We start from the raw sequence: 22,290 nt of genomic DNA on the forward strand, positions 1-22,290 counted from the left end.
CTGGAGCCTGGGAGCCACAACTACTGAAGCCCGTGAGCCTAGAGCCTGTGTTCCGCAACAAGAGAAGCCACCGCAATGAGAGGCCCACACACCGCAAGGAGGAGTGGCCTCCGCTCGCCGCAGCTAAAGAAAACCTGCGGGCAGCAACGAAGACCCAATGCAGCCAAAAACAAAAACAAATAAATTAATTAATTTAAAAAAAAAGAACTGCTTTTCTAAAGTAAAAATAATATGAGAAAGGGTGAGCATGATGGGTTTTTGTAGTTATTGTTTGGTTTTGTTGGTTATACTATTCCCTTAAAGTATCTGACACTCAATTATAATGTTAACTTTGGAGTTTTTTGGTGGCTATGTCAGCATGCTTTCAGATCTCACCAATGAAACCTCCAACTCAGGAGTAAATTGGGAGATTGGGATTAACATATACACACTATTATATGTAAAACAGATAACTAATAAGGACCTACTGTATAGCACAAGGAATTCTACTCAGTACTCTGTGATGGCCTGTATGGAAAAGAATCTGAAAGAGTGGATATACATATATGTATAACTGATTCACTTTGCTGTACACCTGAAACTAACACAACATTGTAAATCAACTATAGTCCAATAAAAATTTTTAAAAAAAGACTAGAACTTCTGCTACTAAAATATGCATCTTGGCGTTTAAAACCCTTGAGATTCAAGAGCATTAAAGTATGAAAGCTTATGTGAACTCCTAGACTCTATTAATCATTTTATTTTTCCCTCAAATATGCTCATTTTGGCATTTAAAAAATAACTGATATGTATTCTAAATCAACTATACTTCAATAAAAAAAAAGAAACCTCCAACTCAAGCTGCCTTAAAAATAAGTGAACATTTATTACATATATATGTAATATATATTATTAATAAAAAGCATTTATTATCTAACATAACAGGAAGTAGAGTAGCTCCTCAAAACTGATGATTCATGACATCTCATGGACCAAGCTCTTCACATATCTCTACTCTGTGTCCACAGACTCCAAACCATCCTAAAGCTTATTCCTCTTGAACTTGCTCTTAGCAACAACTGGAGCTAGCTACCTGCTTGCTTGTTCACTTCCAGTGGGAGAGGACAGTATATACTTTCCTAAATGTGAAAGAAGAAAGTCTCTCCTTTCAGTCTGATTGGCCAGTTTAAGTCAAGGACCTACCCCAGGACAAATAGTTGTCTCCAGGGAAACACCAGGCACAAATCTGCTTACCCCTCAGCTTCTAGAATAACTTCTAAGAAGGAAGATAGAATTTCCATGGTTGGCTAAGGCTAATTGAAACCATTTTGGGGGAGGTGTCAATTATGAAAAGCAAGTTGGTATTATAAAGCGTAAAACAAAGGAGGAGTTGAACGGATGCTATTGAGTAAGTCACAATTGCAAATATGGATTGGTAATTATGTTCAAACAACAAAGACAATTGCCTTAAGAAACTACAATATTGCGAATATAGAATTTTTAAAGGATTTGTATGTTCACTGAGTGAGATTTTGTCACAAATAGGTACCAACATTTCTCCAACAGAACCATCACAACAAGGAAATGGGATTTATTTAATGTAGGCTGTAAGTTTTATGAGGTCAGGGACCATGTCCTTCTTCCTCAGTGCTCTATCCCTAAGGCCTAGCAGAGGGCCTGGCACAGGTGAGGTGTTCAGAAAGGTTTCTTTTTGAATAAATAAACAGTAAATAATCTGCACTAGAACAGGGCATCCCATTGAAGAGGAGGCCTGGGTGCCACATTAATTTAACTCAAAAAGATATCAAAGGCAACTTTTTATAGAACCAAACTAATTCAATAAAGAAAAACCACCCAGTAAGCTGCTGTCATGCTCAAAGTTAAAGATGTTCTGTAACCTCAGCAAATGTCTGTGCTGATGTTGTTGTTCAAGAAATATTCTTCTTCTATCTATATCTTTAAAAAAGGTAGAACTCAAACCACTTCAAATTATCCTTATAGGAAAGCTGAGCATTTGAAACACAAACCCAGCTTTCATCTGGCAGCTGCAACGATAATATTTTATTCTCACAAGGTCTCCTATCAGAAGCCACTGCAGACATTCCCACAAAGACATCGCACAATATGAGGGCCAATCAAACAGAATGTGGTCTCCTAGATTTCCCTGTAGTTTTGATAATAGAGAAAAGAGGGATTAAACTGAAGCTCTCCCCCTCCAAGCCCTCGTCTTTCTGCTGACTTTCTGGATAAATGTGCCCCAGCTGTCGCACTGACCTTCCAGGACACTGGTACTTCCCACTCCCAAATGCCATGAAGCAGTCCAAGAAAGCATGCTTCTCTAAATTTGCCTTTTTCCAACGTTCCTGTGGGAAGAAAGCATTTTTTTTTCTAAATCAGTCTTATATAAATAAGCTTAACTTTATTTCTCTAGGCTAAAAATGATCTTGTACAGCTAATCCTTGCATATAAAGTTGCAGGGTTGTTGGTAATTTTTTCCAACCTGTTATTAATATCAGCCACAATTATGTTTTTGGAATGGGAACTAATAAATAAAAAGGTTTAAAAAGAACTTTGTTAAGTGGTAAATGTAAATGATAATGTAAATCAACCACAGAATTGACCTCAGAAGAGAAAGAATATTTATAATAAGACCTCAGGCTCCATCATAAAATTGCCCTTGGTAATAAATTTAGTAATGAGACACTGACAGCCCTCCCTGTTGGAGAAAGCTTGGTCTGCAGAATTAATTCATCTGGATGCCATTTTTGACAGTTTTACCTAAAGGCAGAGAAAGGACTAAATGACCTCTTAAGATTTTGTTTAGCCCTGTAACTCCCCAGTTCTAAGAAATAGCAGAACACAGTTTTAATTTGCTTCATTTTTATTTTTGTACTCCTTGGAAACCAATAACAGAAGCAATTGCCTGAAGAACATGAAATATGGCTTCTATCAGAACCAAGCATATTTACTTTTAACATGTCCTGCTGGTTTCAGACAAAAAGTTATTTTAAAGTTGGTGAAGCTTATTCCAAAAACTTTTCTAGCTGATTTGTAAATGTTATGACATCTATATTACAAATCTAGTCTGTGATTTGTAGCCTTAGTTACCAGAGAAATATGGCTGCTTAATGGTATAGCCCTAGCTAATTTATGAATTCATACTCCTGGCAGAAATCCAAGGACAATGTATACTGAAAGAGACAACTTACAGGCTTGAACAGGTCAGGTTCAGGAAAATACTTTGGATTTCTATGTAGCCAAAATGGAGACAACATCAACAAGTCACCAGAAGGAACGGTATAATTCTATAACAGAAAAATGGTTCCAAGTCATGTTTTGAGATCTGCCTTAATGAGAGCTTGGGTCATTAAAAATAATCCTACAACCATATTACCATATTAGAGAGAAGACATATACATTGTATAATCAATGGTGAGAAAATCTCTTTCCTAGATGGATCATTTCTATTTTCCAATGTAAGCAATTACTGATTTCTAATTCTGATGATCAGTTATACATACATATATCTTTGGTTACATGGAGGAAGATAGAGATACATGTGAAAATTTTAGAAACTGGTCTAAGTCCACTGTAATGCAGCTTTTGATTTTTTTTTACATCTTTATTGGAGTATAATTGCTTTACAATGGTGTGTTAGTTTCTGCTTTATAACAAAGTGAATCAGTTATACGTATACATATGTTCCCATATCTCTTCCCTCTTGCATCTCCCTCCCTAACCCACCCCTCTAGGTGGTCACAAAGCACCGAGCTGATCTCCCTGTGCTATGAGGCTGCTTCCCACTAGCTATCTAAGCTTCTGATATTTGATATTGGAGTTTGCAGCAAGTGGTCTTGATGATGGAAACCACAGTGGATTCCCAGGTTCTAGAACAGAAAAAACTAACTCTGAGACAGGACACTGGCCATACTGGCACTGAGAACAGGGGTAGTGGATGTTCTGTCCTTGGGGATGCTGATGACAGTGTCAGGGCAGGAGCAGTGGATTCTGTTTGTTTGTTTCACTCTAGCAGCAGCTGTTAGGGCAGAAAGAAGTTGAAGACAACTGCTTAGGAAGACATCGGACAAAGCAAGTGTTGTGGGCTTATTGGGTTGGTTTCACATTTGAGGTCTCAGTGGTTGTGAAACTGATGATAAACAGTATGTTTCCTCAAGCAGCAGAGTCTGCATGATCCTTCTCCATTCACATTATAATAGATTTTCATGATATATAAACTATAACAGGAACTAAAAACTATTTCACAAAATCATCTTTACATCACCTTGTTCAGGTACCAGAAGACAAAGAGCACCCCCAAGGTGTGAGATCGCTAGAGAGCTACCGTCTCTACTGAGCTGAAGACGTTTTATTAGTAACTCCCTTTGCCAAGCATCAGAAGCCACATCTGTTTAATCCTGTGTAATTTTGAAGTGTCCTCAAGATATCTGCAAAACACTTACTTTAAGTTTACGTATCCAGAACAGTAGCATGGCACAATTGAAAACATGTCTTTTCATGTGAGCAGGGAGTGGAGTATGGGGAGGGGCCATCATTTTTTAACCCAAGAGAATCACTGTTGACTCCGATGGTTGCTGAGTATTACTTGAGTTTGGTCATTTCAGTGCCAGGATTGCTGGAGAGCGTCAGGTCAAGCTAGGAGGAGAGGGAGACTTTTGCTCATGCCCTCTTACCGTTTTTAACGTGGAAAAGACCTGTGAGATCCCAGTCTTGTGTGTTTGTTCTACCTCTGCTGGAACTGAGGCTAGAGGGGTCATGATTGGCTCTGAAATCAGCTGGGGAGGGCCCTGATATGGTTGGGGGCAGCCCTGGGCCAGGCATCCAGTCGGGGGAGCCGCTGCCCTTCCCCTCCCCCCACCCTCCCCCCAGCCCTCTTCAGTGGCTGCTGACCTAGGATCGTGATGTGGAGATGCTGACTGCTGCAGCCTACAGAGCAGGGTAGTAGAGGAAGACTTCAAAGGCGGCCTCAGGAACAGCATTCACGCTAGCAACAGGGAGGAGACCAGACAGAAGTTCCTGTTGCAGCAGCAAATGCCAGGCGGATGAGTGGCAGCAAAGGGTGTGAGAGCTGGTTGTATCAAAGGAATCCTCTGAGCAAACGGACATCATTATGCCTGGGCCAAACAGTCCTGTCCTTGTTAACATGGCACATGAAGAGAAAGATCAAGAGGGAGGCAAAACAGTCAGAGGACCAGGGCATAGATCACTAGGAAGTGGAAGTCACAGCTTCTCTGTGTTGGCAATAATGACACCTGTCAGGTAGACAGAAGTGAACTTGGCTAGCCCACCCCACAGGGATGCTGTGAGGCCAGATGAACTTCATCTGCTAGTCCGGAGACTGGCTTTTCTTGAAGAGGGAAGAGCAGAAGGATTCTCTGTTGTAACTCAAGAAGGATGCTAAGACCAAAGTGGGTGCAAGGAATGCAGACTCTTACTTCAAGAAAAGAGGAGTCCTGTAAAGGCAAAGCATCCATCAGAGGAGTCCCAAAGCACATTCTTTCTCTCTAGCTCTTGGTCAGGAGCTTGGTTGGTGTTAGTTGTTTAAAAAAAAAAAAAAAAAAAAAAATATATATATATATATATATATATATTACTTTAAAAATTAAAAGTATATTCTTTTGTGTAATAAAAACTGCTTTCTAGACATTTTGGAAAATTCAGAAAAATAGAAAAAACTAGAAAAGAAAACAACGAGAGAGTTGGCAACAAAAGACAGTTATCAATTGGCTAGACTTCCCTCCAGTACTTTTACCTAATAACAGTAGTTTAGCTTTGTGGTTTTTTTATTGTTGTTTTTAAATATAGTTTGTTGTTTATATATACTGATAAATATTGTTTACATACATAAATACCTAGTATATAAATATTGTTTTTACCCTACTGAATAAATAATTTTTGACTCTTATATTGTTCACTTGATATTATAGCATAAGTATTATTTTATATTGTATACTCATTTAAAATAATTTTCTCTCCAGTGGCTTCTTAATCAATCGTTCTCTACTGTTTTTGCTATAATAAGTAATGCCATCACAAACATCTTCTTCCACAAAGCATTGTTCATATAAAATCTTTTAATATATATGTTCAGAAAACATAGGGATATACATGTCCTATGTCTTCGGAACATCTAAGGTTATTAATACATGTTGCTCAACTGTTTCCTCAAATTTTGTAGCAAGACATGTTTCTAACTAAATATATGAGAGTATCAATTTCATTGTCCTCTCATCTGCTAATCTGACATTTAAAATAGGTTTTTTTTGATTGCTGTTTAAAAGTTTATGTCTTTGCTGAGTATTTTCCATGTTGTTATTTTCTTCTATAAAACTTCTGTGCTCATGTCCTATCCTCATTTATCTATATATGTATTAGTCCTTTACTTATTGATCTGTGAATTCATTAAATATTAAAATTATTAACCCTTGAATTGTACTTATACTGACATTTATTCTTAATTTTTGGCTGACATTTAATTTAGGTTATACTTTAAAAAACAGGACATGTTAAATTTTGATATGGTACAGTCTGTTCATCTGCTTTGTGGTTCCATTGATTAATCCTAAACATAAGAAGCCCTCTTCTCTCCACAACAGTGGCTTTCAAAGGTGGCTTAGGGTCTTCTGGGCATCCCAAGACATTTTCAGAGAATCTGCCAGATCAAAAACCATTCCTGGGTAAAAGACTCATTCAAAGTATAGGATAGACCAATGGATTTTAATGTAACTGAGTACAAAAAATTCATTAATATATTTTCAGATTGCAACAAACTTTTAAGAAAGTACCTCTGTTGAGTTTTAGTGTAGTATCAAAGAATAGCCACAGAAATACCTGAAAAGGCTAATAAAATACTCCTTCCTTTTTTGGTTACATGTCTGTATGAGGCTGAATCTTCTTCATTTCCATTAATAGGAAACAATATATCACAACAACTGACTGCAGACACATATATGGGAATTCAGATTTCTTCTATTAGCAGAAGGCATCAGAGAGATTTGCAAACACTTAAAATGATGCTGTTCTTCTATATTTTTTGTGTTTTGAAAAATATAGTTATGCTACATAAAACCACACTATCTGGGGACTTCCCTGGTGGTCCAGTGGTTAAGACTTTGCCTTCAAATGCAGGGCATGTGGGTTCAATCCCTGCTCAGGGAGCTAAGATCCCACATGCTTCGCTCCAAAAAACCAAAACATAAAACAGAAGCAATATTGTAACAAATTCAATAAAGACTTTAAAAATGGTGCACATCAAAAAAAAAAATCTTAAAAAACCCCACACACAATTATTTTAATATGTATTAGTTTTCTTATTATTTTTAAAATGAATTATTAAATAAATATTTTAACAATTTCTCAGCTTTAGTTTCTAATACAGTAAATACTGATAGTAAATACTGATAATACTGATAATAAAGAGAAGGAAGGAATACAGTAAACCAAAGAAACCAGAGTTTGTCCATTCTCAATCATTCCAAAAAAATATAGAAAGGAATGACTACAGGAGCAAAAATAAATATTCTGTTCAGACTGTAATAAATATCCTGTTCAGATTCCCTTAGGAAATAGCAGTGGAGAATACTTCTAGCATTCATAGCAAGGAATCTTGACCTGTTGTCCAACTGGTCAAAACATAGATGATCCCATCTGAAATGATTTTTATGATCCAAATTCCTGGGAACATATTAATATGTTCAGCAAAGACATTCCACCTGTTTTAGAAAATACTTGAAGCTTAAAAGAACCAAGTCATATGAATTTATACTAAGGAAATAATCAGTAATGTGCACAAATATTTAGCTATAGGAATGTTAATCTTTGCACTATTTATAATAGTGAAAGAATGGAAGTCACATACATATTCAAGAACATTGAACTGATTTTAAAATTTATTTGATGTCCATATATTAGATTACACTATAATTCAAAATGATGTGGATGTCTTTTATTGATACAGAAAACTATTTGGGATTTATTATTAAATAAAATAAAAGCAGGTTGTGAGAAAATTAGCTTTGTGTGACCCCAATTTATTTTTTTAATGCACATACTACAGGAAAAAATTCTGAAATTATAATAATACCAAATGTTCATAGTGGTTATCTCTAACTTGCAAGATTCTAAGCAATTTTTAATTTCTTCCTTTAGCTTCTTTTTATGGTCTTTTTTCCCCTTAATTACCATACTTTGCTTGTGTAACAAGAAAAAAACTGTTCCATTTATTATTTTTAAAGTCTCAACTCTGTAGGGTGAACATCACAGTGATTAGTTTGGGCCTCCTAAGAGGAAAGGAAGTGTTTATTTTGTGTACAGAAGAAATAGCAGGTACAGGAAACACTGCATCTTTTACATATATTAAAAAGAGATGTGAAAAATAATGAAAGGAAATGCTGGAACATTCTGGGATGATAGCAGCCTGAGTACGTGTTTGTGGTGTTGCTCTACCACTAAGAGAGGCATAACTGCAGCTACGAGGGCTTGGAAGGCACCTTGGATGCTTCTGAGCCTCATGTCCTCTAGGAAGAACATGTGGGTGTGAGGAAATAGAAGTAAGAGACTATGAATTTTTAAAATAATTTATCAAATTGTTTTGGATATCTATCATTTTTAATTAAAATTTTTTGGGGGGAATCCATAGGTGTTGGACCTATAAAATACTCCAGTTTTGTGAAAGGATTTTAGGCAGTGAATCATAAATGTGTTCATACCCTTGGACCAGTAATCCACTACAAAAACATAATTCAATGATAATCCTTAAAGAAAATGTACTAGGCACAAAGGTACAAATAATTACTATTTTAAAAACAAAGAAAACTACCTGAACTCTCAAGAGTCAGGAAATAATTAAATATTTAAGCTATCAACTCAATGTACTATTAATGTGGCCTTGAAATAAATATGAAAACTCCGTAGATGCATGAAATGTGAAGAATAATGTATAAAAAAATTTTAATGACAGATTTATACTGTAATGAAACTTAGGTTTCTATATTGATGTCACAACATTGCAGATACAAGGTCAACACACAAAAATCAACTATATTCCTACAGACAAGTATTGTACAATGAAGAATCAAAGTTTTAAAAAATGCCACTTACAGGGCTTTCCTGGTGGGGCAGTGGTTGGGAATCCGCCTGCCAATGCAGGGGACACGGGTTCAAACCCTGGTCCGGGAGGATCCCACATGCCGCAGAGCAACCAAGCCTGTGTGCCACAACTACTGAGCCTGCACTCTAGAGCCCATGAGCCACAACTACTGAGCCCGCGTGCTGCAACTACTGAAGCCCGTGCGCCTAGAGCCTGTGCTCTGCAAAAAGGGAAGCCACTGCAATGAGAAGCCTGCGCACTGCAACGGAGAGTAGCCCCCGCTCGCCACAGCTAGAGAAAGCCCCCACACAGCAACAAAGACCCAAATGCAGCCAAATAGAAAATAAATAAATAAAAAGAAAAGAAAAGCCCACTTTATTAAAATAAATAAATAAAAGAATAAAAATACCATTTCCAAAAGCTCCAGAATAACGGAAATACTTAGGTATTAATCTAACAAAACTTGTATAGGATCTATATGCTTAAAATAACAATCAAAATACCCACTTATTTGTCAAATAACTATTCTGCATTTCAGCTAATTTACTACTACCCAGAATATAAATAAGGCTTACTAAAAGTTCAATAACAATTATAGTAATATTCAAAGTAATAAACACATTGCTCTACTTAATTGCACCAAGTTGTTTGACTATTTCCTCTCAATACAGAATATATATATTCTTTTACTACATATATAAATTTATATATATTTAAATTTATAAATATTTAAATATATATATTCTCTTATAGTCATAGTTTTAACGTAATTGATAATTTGATTATTTAAAAGCAAAAACTGTTAAAATCCCTCTGAAACTGAATGCTACAATCTACATAAGATCAGTTAAATAAACTATGTTTGTTTTTGAATTTAGCAAGTTGCAACTTGTATCAAATTTGGATTTTTTTGTCTCTTTTGAATCCTATTACTACAAAATTTTCTTGATTTTAATCCAAGCCCTCTTAAGCCGTGGGAAAAAAAGCTAACAAGAGCGGAGGGCTGACTAATTATAATCTATCTGGATAATTTAGGTCCCAAATCATTCCTTTAAAAAATAATTTTTTTTGTTCTGCCTGAATGATTCACCAGATATTGAACTGAACGTTTGCCACATGCACATACCTTTCATGGTGCACTTGAGAATATTCTCCTACTTTGCCCATAGAGAGGACCTCACTCAGTCACTAATTCCTAATATCAGTTTCTATTATCCATGGCATTCCTGCTATCTGTTCCTGTATCTGTGATCTGTGGTCTGAACTGTCTTCCAGTTATCCTAAAGGACTTCCCTCACACACTCAATTCCTCAACCTATTCCATCTCAGTAATACTCATTGGTTGGTTCAGCAGAGGAAACACTATCCGACCCTCCTGCCTGATTGAAATAGGATTATACTAATTCTGATATAGAATCACATAGCCAAAATGATTATGAAAGGCTTATGTTTTAGCTAAAATAGTTGCCAATAGATAGATACCTATATTAACAAACTGGTGCTGCACAACTCTTATTAGTAACCTATTTAGGGTCACATAGTACTTCATGGAACTTAAGAAATTATCTAATAATAAATGGGCAAAATATCGACTTTTTTTCCACAGAAGGTTCATTATTTTAAAACAAAACCAATGCTCACCAAAATTTTAACTGGCTTCAGTACTTTTCTAGTAATGACTCCAGGGGCTCTTAAACGAATGGTTTCCAAAATACACCATTTAATTAGAGGGAGTTTCTTCAAGTCATCCTCAGACACTTTAATCTTATCTTTACCTGGAAAGAGAATTAAAAAAAAAAAGATGGACTTAAAGAGGCCAGAAAATGATTTTATGTAAGCTATATAAGTTAAATACTGTCTCTGATATCAGGTGTTAATATTATTATTACTTTTGCATACCAAGTTTAGTAAGTTATTGACTCTTTTTATCATTTTCTTCTTACCAAGTTAAAATGTATGGCATATAAAACTAAACCAATGTTGATTACTGTAATGTAATGGATTGGTATTCAACCTTGGTTCTCACAGTCCTATGGCTATCAGATGACTAAGATAGTCCCTGTCAGAAAGATGTTCAATTTTTACTCATTTCATTGTTTCTTGTCCAAATTCTCATTCCACTTAAGGAAAGAGCAATAAAAGATCGGCATCAAAAGTACGAAGTAAGAGGTCTGAGAAGCCACCTGACTTACTACTTCTATCTCTTCCCTGCTGATTTGTTTTTGTTTTTGCTTTTGCTTTTTAATCATACATTTCAGAAAGCCCCAAAAGAATATTAGGAAAGGGGTGATGGGACACATGTATTTCATCTGGAATGATGAGCTCTCTAAACACAGGTACATCAAACATTCCTACTGTAAGTTGCATACCTTAGCTAATATTTAGATTGTAGTCACGTGGAAAAGGATTGCGGTTGCTCTTTCTATGGACCAACATATGGTCAGGGACTTCAGTCAAATGAGACAGTTTAATTAACGATATTTCAAGTAAAATGTTTACATTTTGAAAATTAAACAACTCAGCTTTCAATTTTGACAGTACTTGCTTAATAAAAGTGAACAACATGGTCAGTTTAAGTCAACTTTCACATTTTCCTCCCAACTGTACTGGGCATGAGTGGATGAGAGTGGAATGTGGGTCTCCAGCCACATTTCTCTTTCACTCTGGATGAGGCTTGTCCTAAAGCCAGCCCATCCTGCAGAAGAGGGTTGGGTGGGTGCTGCCTGGGAAACCTTCTCAGTCAGTACAGGTGGAATTCCTGAGGAGTCAGAAGCAAATGTTTCTGGTTAGTGGAGTCTGGGAACTAGGGTTTTTGAGCTCTGGTTCTATTAATTCCCATAGGGGCGTCTATACACTCCATTAAACTTGACAGATTTTTGAGCACTGGGCAAGAGCCAGGAGTTGAGTCAGCCTCCACCAGGGTTACAACAATGAAGGCATTCTTGCAATACACTCAGTCTAGGAGGTAAGAAATGAACACACAGTTAACAGGTACACCATGCAGGCAAGGAAACCGTTCTATGAGATATAAAATATTTGAAGATAGTTAAAAGCAGGGAAGGTATTGAAATGCAGGATAATAAATTTTAGAAGACAACTTAAAAATGTATGAGGGGATCTGAGTTTCTTTTAGAGTGTACTTGAGTGAAAAAAAAAAAGAAAAAGAAGACCATTGTCTACATGGCAGGTGACCGACAACCTATTAGAAAACTAAGGAAAACTCTCCAAGGGAGAAATGGCAGATGGGACTTTTAAGAAGAGAAAATTCAACTTTATGTCATATACTCAATTTTTAAGTTGTTTCTGGCTACTGTGTAATTTTCCCTTTCCTTGTCCTATATTTTTAATATTTTAATAAATTCAGCTAACACATACCTTAAGTTAACACTTGGGGAAATAAAGATCTGGGTATGTCCAGGAAGCAATGCAATATGGAAAAGAGGCAGAACTGCAGAAGGGAAAAGAGCGGAAGTGGAGAAATCAGGAAATGCAAGACTGGAAGTCAAGAGAAACTCCGAGAGGCACAGGCCTCCACTTCTGGCCCCCTCCATCACTTCTCCCTCCAAAGATCCCTAGAACTCTGGGAGGGAGTTCAGACCAATTTCACCTTTATCTTGGAAACCAAGGTGACCCCAGCAAATGAGGGCCCTTGCCGAATGGACACTACAAAGAAATTAGCAGTAACCTACACTTCAGATTCTAAATCTTACTTTAAAAAAGGTTTTTCTCTTTAAAAATCTATTTAGAGCATCTACATTAGACAAATTCACCAAACAATCCCTCTACTTATTTTTTGTATTTTACTTTACTGAAGCTACAAGATACAGAAAATAAATATTTCTCTAATTGATCAAGGATAAATGACTACCACGGGTCAGATTAAGTGTTTGAAATCAGATCTGTGTGACTCCATAGTGACCAACCTATTACGAGACAGGCATAATTCTGGCCTTGAAAAAGTTTGTACTCTGGTAATAGTGAAGTTTCTGACCTTATTTTGGAGAAAAGGTTTTTTATGAATTATTCTTAGGAGACTAATTGAATTATAAAGTGCAAAAAAATGTTTTGTATTATACAATAAAGAAACAAAAGCTTGTTCTGAGTTGAAAACAAAATCTATTATGACCTACAAATGTAGAAGAGATGTAGACTACACTTGGAAAATAAATGTTTTGAAAAAATATTTTTAGTTTCTCAAGTCCCAGTGTGATGTAGGAAAATTAAGGTAGTATTCTCAGACTAGACAAAGAAAAAGAAAAAGATGCTGTTTTCAAAGAACATCTTTAGGTTAAAGACCTTTCTTATTATAACTCTTAGAAATGGCTCTGTACCCATACTGTACATATTTCAATGCACATCTGTGGTTTGTTCTTCCAGTGTTTTGACTCTAAAATTAGAAGGCTCCACTTGGAAGAATGCCAAGGTAATCATCAAAAGGGCTAGGGCCTAATGGAGATGGGGACCAGTACAAAAGGCAGCCAGGGAAGAAACTATGGGGTAAAATTCAGAAGCCATCTGTTTAATTCTTGGCACAAATGCAATAAAAGTCAAACCAGGGGCTTCCCTGGTGGCACAGTGGTTGAGAGTCTGCCTGCCGATGCAGGGGACATGGGTTCGTGCCCCGGTCCGGGAAGATCCCACATGCCGTGGAGCGGCTAGTCCCGTGAGCCATGGCTGCTGAGCCTGAGCGTCCGGAGCCTGTGCTCCACAATGGGAGAGGCCACAACAGTGAGAGGCCCGCGTATCAAAAAAAAAAAAAAAAAAAAAAAAGTCAAACCAAATCATAGGATATTTGAAACCAAACAAAAGAAAGGATGAGTCTTGAGTTCAGAAATAGCGAAGAATGTTTCTAAAATGTTCTGTATAGTTTTGGGTTTCCGCAGGCATGATGACAAGCATGTTAGAACACAGTAACTGTAACTTATATTTGTTAAGGATATATAATAGATTAAAATTCTACTACTTCAACCATTTATTCACTCAATATATATTTGCTTCATATCTGTTACATGTTAGCCCAAGCATAGGTGCTATAAGAGATAGGAAGAGAATAACACTAATTTATTGACCATCTAATGTCACCAATATGTTGGACCACTTCATTTATTCCTCATCACAATCTGCCAACTATCAAGTTGTCATGTGTCCAAGGAGAAGCTTGAAAGTGTCAGAGCAGCCTTCAAACCTATGTCTGTCTACACTAAAAGCCCTTACCCTTGCTGCCTGGGTCCCAGCACCTCCCCTGAGAGGAGAAACGAATAAGAAAGACACAGTCACTATTTTAAAGGAGCTTGGCCATAAGGACACAAAATAATATCTGGATACAAATAACTATAATATAAGTTTCATAAGAGAGGATTTGAGTCTCAGTGGCATTCATCCCCTCTTGCCTAGGGCTGGTGTTTCAGCTAAGCCTGGAAGGATGAGTAGCATTCACCCAGGCAGAAAGAAAAGTAACTTAAATTCCAAAATTAATTATAAAAATATGATTTCTTGGACCTAAAAAAAAAGGAACATGAATCAAACAGGATCACTAAAGCAGGTCCTTTGTTGAGAGATGACTCCTCTGTCTTCTTCATATTTCAAGCTCCCTCCCCTTCACACACACACACACACACACACACACACACATTTATTCAATAAATAAATACATAAAATACAAAAATTCTGTTCCTATAGTCCTGAAGTAACATTATATCAAGATTTAACTAATCATTTTGGGAAAATAATCCATGTTTTGCGAAAAAAAGGAGAATGACAGGCATTTGCCGAGTCATTCATACCTCTGGAGACATAATTCTGAGGAGATTGAATCAGAAGGTGGGGATGAATACTGAGGAGGCCCTGTGCTTCCCCACAAATGAAAGACAGGTGTATGTCTACCAAGGGACACACAGAGAAGTGAAGCAAAGAATATACTCCACTGAAATCTAAAGAGTGCATCCCTACACATTCTACCACCTCTTTATTTACTTTTGAAAGCAGGGATTCTCAGTTCTGTTTGCTGTTCTATACTGTGAGGTTGTCTTCCTTCACAGACGTTGTCTTTCATATTCACAGAACAGCTTATTTAAAATGTTTAAAATTAAGGTGTGTGCAAAAGACATAGTACACATGAAGGACAGTGAATTGGGATAAAAAATGCATGAGATAAAGGCTGAAAAATAAAGAATCTGATGTAATAACCTTAAGCAATGATTCCTACCAAAATTTGGTCATGAAATTTGCTTCCCAAATTTTATAATTTTGCTAAAAAGCAATATCAAATAACAGAAGTTGGTGTTTATACTGTTATTTGGGGAAATGATGTAACAGCTTTGAAAAAATCCAGCATTTCTATGATTTCTCTTAAAAAGCAAGGAAGCAGAGACATCAATTGCTGACAGAGAATAATAGGAAACAAGTTTTCTGGCATATTTTCTCAAGCAGAGACCTCAAGATAAGCTCCTGAAAAAAAAAGTCAGTTTTTAAAGAACAGAGACAAAGCTAAAGAGAAATAGTAAATAAAATTTACAGTATTCCAGAGGAATATAAAATAAGTATCTTACATCCTTTCCTTCATTTCAGGAATTAAAAAAATTTTTGAATATGATAAGTAATGTTCAAATATTCAATTAAAATATTATATCTCTATTCCAGGGATATTTACAAAACTGCTGTTTTCTTCTAAGAAGAAAGCTACATTCACATCTCAGAAAGAGTAAGAAAGGATAAAATGTCCTGAAGTAGATATCATTTACAATACATTTTATATGTCCAATGATCCTATAACAGTTATTTACAGGCAATGAGAATGTACTGGTTACAAATTTCTGGAAATTTTTAGTGAGATGAAAATTAGTTTGGTGACTTGTCTCCCAAAAGGAGACAGCAATAAACCCCTTTCTGCAATATTCTTTCAAATGTGAAAGGAAATATTGTGAAACTTTTAAGATTCTCTCTTTAACTTTTGACATTTTAATTATAATGTGTCTTGGTGTGGGTGTCTTTGGTTCATCTTGTTTGGAACTCTCTCTGCTTCTTGGACTTGTCTGTCTGTTCCCTTCACCAGGTTAGGGAAGTTTTCAGCCATTATTTCTTCAAATAGGTTATCTGTCCCTTTCTCTCTCTTTTCTCCTCTGTGACCCCTATAATGTAAATGTTAGTATGCTTGTAGTTGTCCCAGAGATCTCTTAAACTATCCTCATTGTTTTTTGTTTTTTGTTTTTTTTAGGATGTTGCTGTGTTGGGTCTTTTTTTTTTTTTTTTTTTTTTTTTTTTTTTTTTTTTTGCGGTACGCGGGCCTCTCACTGTTGTGGCCTCTCCCGTTGCGGAGCACAGGCTCCGGACGCGCAGGCTCAGCGGCCATGGCTCACGGGCCCAGCCGCTCCGCGGCATATGGGATCCTCCCGGACCGGGGCACGAACCCGTATCCCCTGCATCGGCAGGCGGACTCTCAACCACTGCGCCACCAGGGAGGCCCTGTGTTGGGTCTTTGTTTCTGTGTGAGGGCTTTCTCTAGTTGTGGCAAGCAGGGACCACTCTTCATCGCGGTGAGCGGGCCTCTCACTATCGCGGGCTCTCTTGTTGCAGAGCATAGGCTCCAGAAGCGCAGGCTCAGTAAATGTGGCTCACGGGCCTAGTTGCTCCACAGTGTGTGGGATCCTCCCAAAGCAGGGCTCAAACCTGTGTCCCCTGCATTAGCAGGCAGATTCTCAACCACTGTGCCACCAGGGAAGCCCTCCTCATTGGTTTTTATTCTTTTTTTTTTTTTGCTGTTCTGATTGGGTGATTTCCACTACCCTGTTTTCCAGATTGTTGATCCATTCTTCTGCATTGTCTAATCTGCTGCTGATTCCCTCTAGTGTATGTTCTATTTCAGTTATTGTATTCTTCAGTTCTGATTGGGTCTTTTTTTTTTTTTTTTTTTTTTTTTTTTTTGTGGTACGTGGGCCTCTCACTGTTGTGGCCTCTCCCGTTGTGGAGCACAGGCTCCGGACATGCAGGCTCAGCGGCCATGGCTCAGGGGCCTAGCCGCTCCACGGCATGTGGGATCTTCCCGGACTGGGGCACGAACCCATGTCGCCTGCATTGGCAGGCGGACTCTCAACCGCTGCGCCACCAGGGAAGCCCTCTGATTGGGTCTTTTTTCATATCTTCTATTTGCCTTTTCAAGTTTTCACTGAGTTCATCCATTCTTCTCCCAACTTCGGTGAACATTTTTATGACTATAATTTTGAACTCTTTATCTGGTAAATTGCTCTTTGTTTCATTTAGCTCTTTTTCTGAGGTTTTATCTTTTTCTTTTGTTTGGAAGATATTCCTTTATCTTTTCATTTGCCCAACCCTCTGTGCCTATTTCTATGCATTAAGTACATCAGCTATATCTCCTGTTCTTGAAACAGCAGGCTTATGTATAAGGTGTCCTGTGGGGCACAGGGGTGCAATCCCTCTTGACCACTAGAACCAGATGCTCCTGGGATGTCCCACATGTGTGCTGTGTGCATCCTCCTGTGTGGTTGGATTGCAACTGTGCCCTGGCTGGCTGTGTGGCTCTGCTGTGACTGCTGTGGGTTCATGGCATGCAGGGTGCCCCCCCGCCCCTCAGAGGTGGAGCCACTTTGTACAGTTGCTGGGGCCAGCTGAGGCCACCTGCCAGGTGGGGCAGGGGCTGCTTTGAAGGGGCTGGCTGGGGAGGGTGGGATGGGAAGGGTGGGTCCTCAGGAGAACGTTGGCGTGGGGCACATGGTGTTAGCTAGTTGATGGAGAGGGACGAAATGTTGCCTGCCAGTACTGGGCCAGATGGTGGAAGGAGAGGTAAAAAAAAAAAAAAGAAAATGGCATTGGCCAGTGCCTTCAACCCTGGAGAAAATTCCACCATATCCCTACCCCTCCAGCACTCACCCCCAAATTGTTCAGGGAACCTCCTGCAGCATATGACCCAGGTACCCCTCACATTCTCCTGCCTCTGTGCTGGTACTCAGAGTAAGTGAGTTTGTGTGTGCACCCTTTAAGAGCAGAGTCTCGGTTTCCCATAGCCCTCCAGCTCTCCCAAATGTAAACCCCACTGGTGTTCAAAGCCAGATGTTATGGGAGCTCATCTTCCCTGTGCAGGTCCCCGAGCTGAGGATCCCCATATGGCCTTGGACCCCCTCACTGTGAAGTGGGCACCTCCACAGTTGTGCTATCCCTCCCACATGTGGGTCACCACACTGGGGGTATGGGTTCTGTCTAGACTGCATCTTTGACCCTCCTACCCATCTTGACATGGCATTCTGTTTACATTCTTAGTTGTAGAAAATCTGTTCTGCTAGTCTTCAGGTCATTCTCAGAGATAATCATTCTGCTTGTAGTTGTGGTTTTGGTGTGTCCATGGGAGGAGGGGAGCTCAGGATCTTCCTACTCTGCCATGTTAATCTGGCACTCCTAAATGTTTCTTTGATAGAGAAAAAAGGTGTACACTTTGCGTTTTATTCCTTATAAAATACTAACTTCCTTTATTACTATGCATGTCCATTACTGTACACATCCACTACTGAACATGTTCTGTGAGACAAAATTCTGTAAGAAAGATATTAAGTTAAATTTATTTTTAAAAAGTCAAGAGAGGGCTTCCCTGGTGGCGCAGTGGTTGAGAGTCTGCCTGTCGATGCAGGGGACACGGGTTCGTGCCCCGGTCCGGGAGGATCCCACGTGCCGCAGAGCGGCTGGGCCCGTGAGCCATGGCCACTGAGCCTGCGCGTCCGGAGCCTGTGCTCCGCAACGGGAGAGGCCACAACAGTGAGAGGCCCGCGTACCGCAAAAAAAAATAATAATAAATTTTTTAAAAAGTCAAGAGAAAGAAGATGAGAGTAGATGAAAGATTATGAAGTATATGCTAGGCTATGGAGTTACATGCTTTTTAGTTCACTGCTGTTCCCTATAAACTGACTATAAATGTAGTCTCCCAAGTGACTGCAGGATTCTAGGATATTAACTCATTGCAAATGTTGACAGTTTAGAAACTTTTGCCTCAAGAATATGAAACAAAATAGAAAAGTGACTTTTTCCTGTAATTTTTTTTTTACCTTTGAAAGAAAAGATTCTGAATTTGCTTTTTTTGGCAAAAGGGAAGCAAATAAGGGCCATGATGATCAATTATGTCCTGTGCCAGTCGTGTACTCTTTTGCTATAGCAACTTATATAATAAGTTTTACTATCTGGTAGGGCAAATATGGCCTTACCAATTTACACTTCGATTAATCTTGATTTGTAATCACACTTATTCTTCAAAAAATATTTAAGTCATTTCGTTAATTCCCTCCCCACCAAAACCATTGGAATTCTCCTTATAATTAATTAAATATATATTAATTTGAAAGTGGTTGGCATTTTCATGATATTAAGCCTTCCTGTATAGGAACATGATATGGGTTTTTCTTTATTTAGATTGTTTTTTTAAATATTGGTTTTTTAAAATATGTTTTTTGTTTTTTTTTTTCCTGCGGTACGTGGGCCTCTCACTGTTGTGGCCTCTCCCGTTGCGGAGCACAGGCTCCGGACACATAGGCTCAGCGGCCATGGCTCACAGGCCCAGCTGCTCCGCTGCATGTGGGATCCTCCCAGACCGGGGCACAAACCTGTGTCCCCTGCATCGGCAGGTGGACTCTCAACCACTGTGCCACCAGGGAAGCCTTTAAACATGTATATTTTTAAATGCTATAGTTTCCTCCCTCTAGGTCCTGTCCTCAACCTGTCCTCAATGTCTTTATGTAAGAGAAATACCAGTTAGATAAACAGGAAGGACAGATGGAAAGTGGAAAGGAAGACTTACAAACAGCTTAAGGTATTTGTGGTGGATACAGGCTGGGAAAAGCAGAGAATAAGCCTAGAGACTGTCCATGGACAGTGAATACGGGCATTAGGGGTTTAGGGACTGTAGCTGGAGCCTGGCAGGTCGCAGCTCCTTCAATTCTCCCTCTCTAGTCACTAGCTGCTTCCAAACACCTCAGTCATTTCTGAACTTCCAGCTCTGGTTCTTCAGACTTTTCCAGGGGTGGATAAAACTTTTTGGCATCTGAAGGATGTAGGATGAATTTTGATTATCAGACATATATTCCTATTGTTGGGAAAAGCAGGTCTCATGCTCAGTCTTTCAGCCCCAACTCAGCTGTGGAAGGGTGGGCCTTGGGCCTGGAACACTTCCTCACCAGGAGACAAAGGGCCCACACACCCTCTACACAGCCTGTGCCAGGTGCATCACCTTGTGTGGGAATATCTTTCCTTGTTTCAGGGTCAGAGAGTACTCTTCTGTCTCTGCTTAAAGTATGTGCAGAATACGGCACCTGTCCAACCCCACTGTTACATCTGCCCTCCGAGGAAAAGGGACAGGGTTCCTTCCACTGCAGTGTGAGAGGGATGTGCAGTGGCCAATTTCCCTGCGTCTCCCACAGGGAGAGAGACATCCTGGTGATGGGGGACTGACACCCATTCCTGAAGCTGATCTTGCTCTCTTTCTTCTCTACGTGAGTTTAGCATTGTTTTTTATTTTTTTTTGCGGTACACGGGCCTCTCACTGTTGTGGCCTCTCCCGCTGCGGAGCACAGGCTCCGGACACACAGGCTCAGCAGCCATGGCTCACGGGCCCAGCCGCTCTGCGGCATGTGGGATCTTCCCGGACTGGGACACGAATCCGTGTCCCCTGCATTGGCAGGCAGACTCTCAACCACTGCACCACCAGGGAAGCCCGAGTTTAGCATTGTTGCATCCAGTGCCTGACAGCACTGTGTTTTCCTTGGCAACTTTGATACCAAGATGCAGTGAGCAGAAGTGTTTAGAGTCCTCCCCTGGGATCGATAACCAGTGTCTGGCACTCTGCTTGACACCTATTGAAAATTATAAGCAATAACCTTTCGGGGGTAGACTCTGATCAGCAGCTTCAGTGTGATGTTCATAACTACAGACCAAGAATGAAAGAGGCAGCTATAACAGTGAATTGAGAAAGATACCAAGGACTACAATAGTGCTCAGAACAGGTTATTAAAACGGATGGAAGACAGAGTCAAGAATCAAAAGACTGACCCTCCCCACCCTTTCTTCCATCTGTCAACGCACATATAAAAATATACCAAATCTCATTCAATCATTTAGAGAAAAGATTAATGCCACTATACCAACACAACCAAATAAGATTCTCCTCTAAAAAAATAGTACCCTATGTTATTTGCAGAAATATTTCTTTCATATATTAAAAAGAGATTATCAGTTCCTCTTCTACTAGAATATAAAATGAAGCCTGCTTCATAATTATGATAGTTTTTTCAAGGAATAAAGAACATAGTCCAATTTATAATATATAAAAGGTAGAGATATTGATGAAAAAAGACAACAATGGGTAAACAGTAACAGGTAAAATCAATTTAGATCTAGAAATACCCTTTCTTTATAAACTCTGCATAATAATTCTAAATTTTTGGATTGTGTTCTCTGGAGAGATGTCAACCTGGCTTGAATACCTTTATCTCATTATTTTCTAAAGAGGGAAAAAGATTATCTAAATGCCTGAATAATTCTCCAACAGAACACTCAGGGAAAAGAACTGTGTCTGAATGAAAAATGTAGAGAATAAACAAAGCAGATTAACTGTGCTACACTGGGGTGAGATAGTGAAAGACTTAATAAAATGAGAACTGCCAGAGTAGGACTGATCTCTAAGCTTGTAAATAATCTACAGCTATCAGAGGTATCTCTTTCCACCTGCTGAAGCTAGGCAATAAATGAAGACAGAATGACTTCACACAAAATCTCCTGGGTTACAGTGTCACAAGACACATTTCAGGTATTATATAGGCAGAAAATAATGGAAGGAATGTAGCCTCCTGGGAAACCTCTCAGGGGCCAGATATCAACCACACAAGTTTCACCCTTGTCTTTGTGCCTGGATTAGTGGATTGGAAAGTAACCAGTTGTGAGCTCCAAAATGACACCATCTTGGTCATTAAGGCCAAAGGGAAAAGAAGACAAGAAAATTATATATTTGGAGTGGGTTTCCAATGAAATCTCCTGCATTTATAAACACTTTCTTAGGTAATCTACATATATTCTGCAAGGTCAATGGATGAGAAGTAGTTTGTGAAAAGCTCTGGCATAATTTAATGTTTTCTGAGTTTATTCCAGGATTTTTAAAATCTGGTCTAGCAGAGGAAAATGAGGCTATGTAAGGAATTTCCTGTTTCATATGCCAG

At 38.7% G+C, this 22,290-nt stretch overlaps 1 protein-coding gene across 3 annotated transcripts in view; it reads right to left on the bottom strand.

The window, feature by feature from the left end:
- Positions 1–22,290, bottom strand: part of CYP39A1 (cytochrome P450 family 39 subfamily A member 1) — a 67,474-nt gene that overhangs the window by 17,413 nt on the left and 27,771 nt on the right. For all 3 annotated transcript variants that reach the window (XM_082639515.1, XM_082639514.1, XM_082639516.1), the window contains exons 8-10: positions 10,730–10,863; positions 3,192–3,287; positions 2,257–2,345 (exon numbers count right to left, since the gene is read on the bottom strand). In XM_082639515.1, the coding sequence (XP_082495641.1) occupies positions 2,257–2,345; positions 3,192–3,287; positions 10,730–10,863 (319 nt within the window). The remainder of the gene's footprint in view (positions 1–2,256; positions 2,346–3,191; positions 3,288–10,729; positions 10,864–22,290) is intronic.

Source organism: Mesoplodon mirus (genome assembly GCF_964341445.2).
Source record: "Mesoplodon mirus genome assembly, chromosome: 12".
Lineage (NCBI taxonomy): Eukaryota > Metazoa > Chordata > Mammalia > Artiodactyla > Ziphiidae > Mesoplodon > Mesoplodon mirus.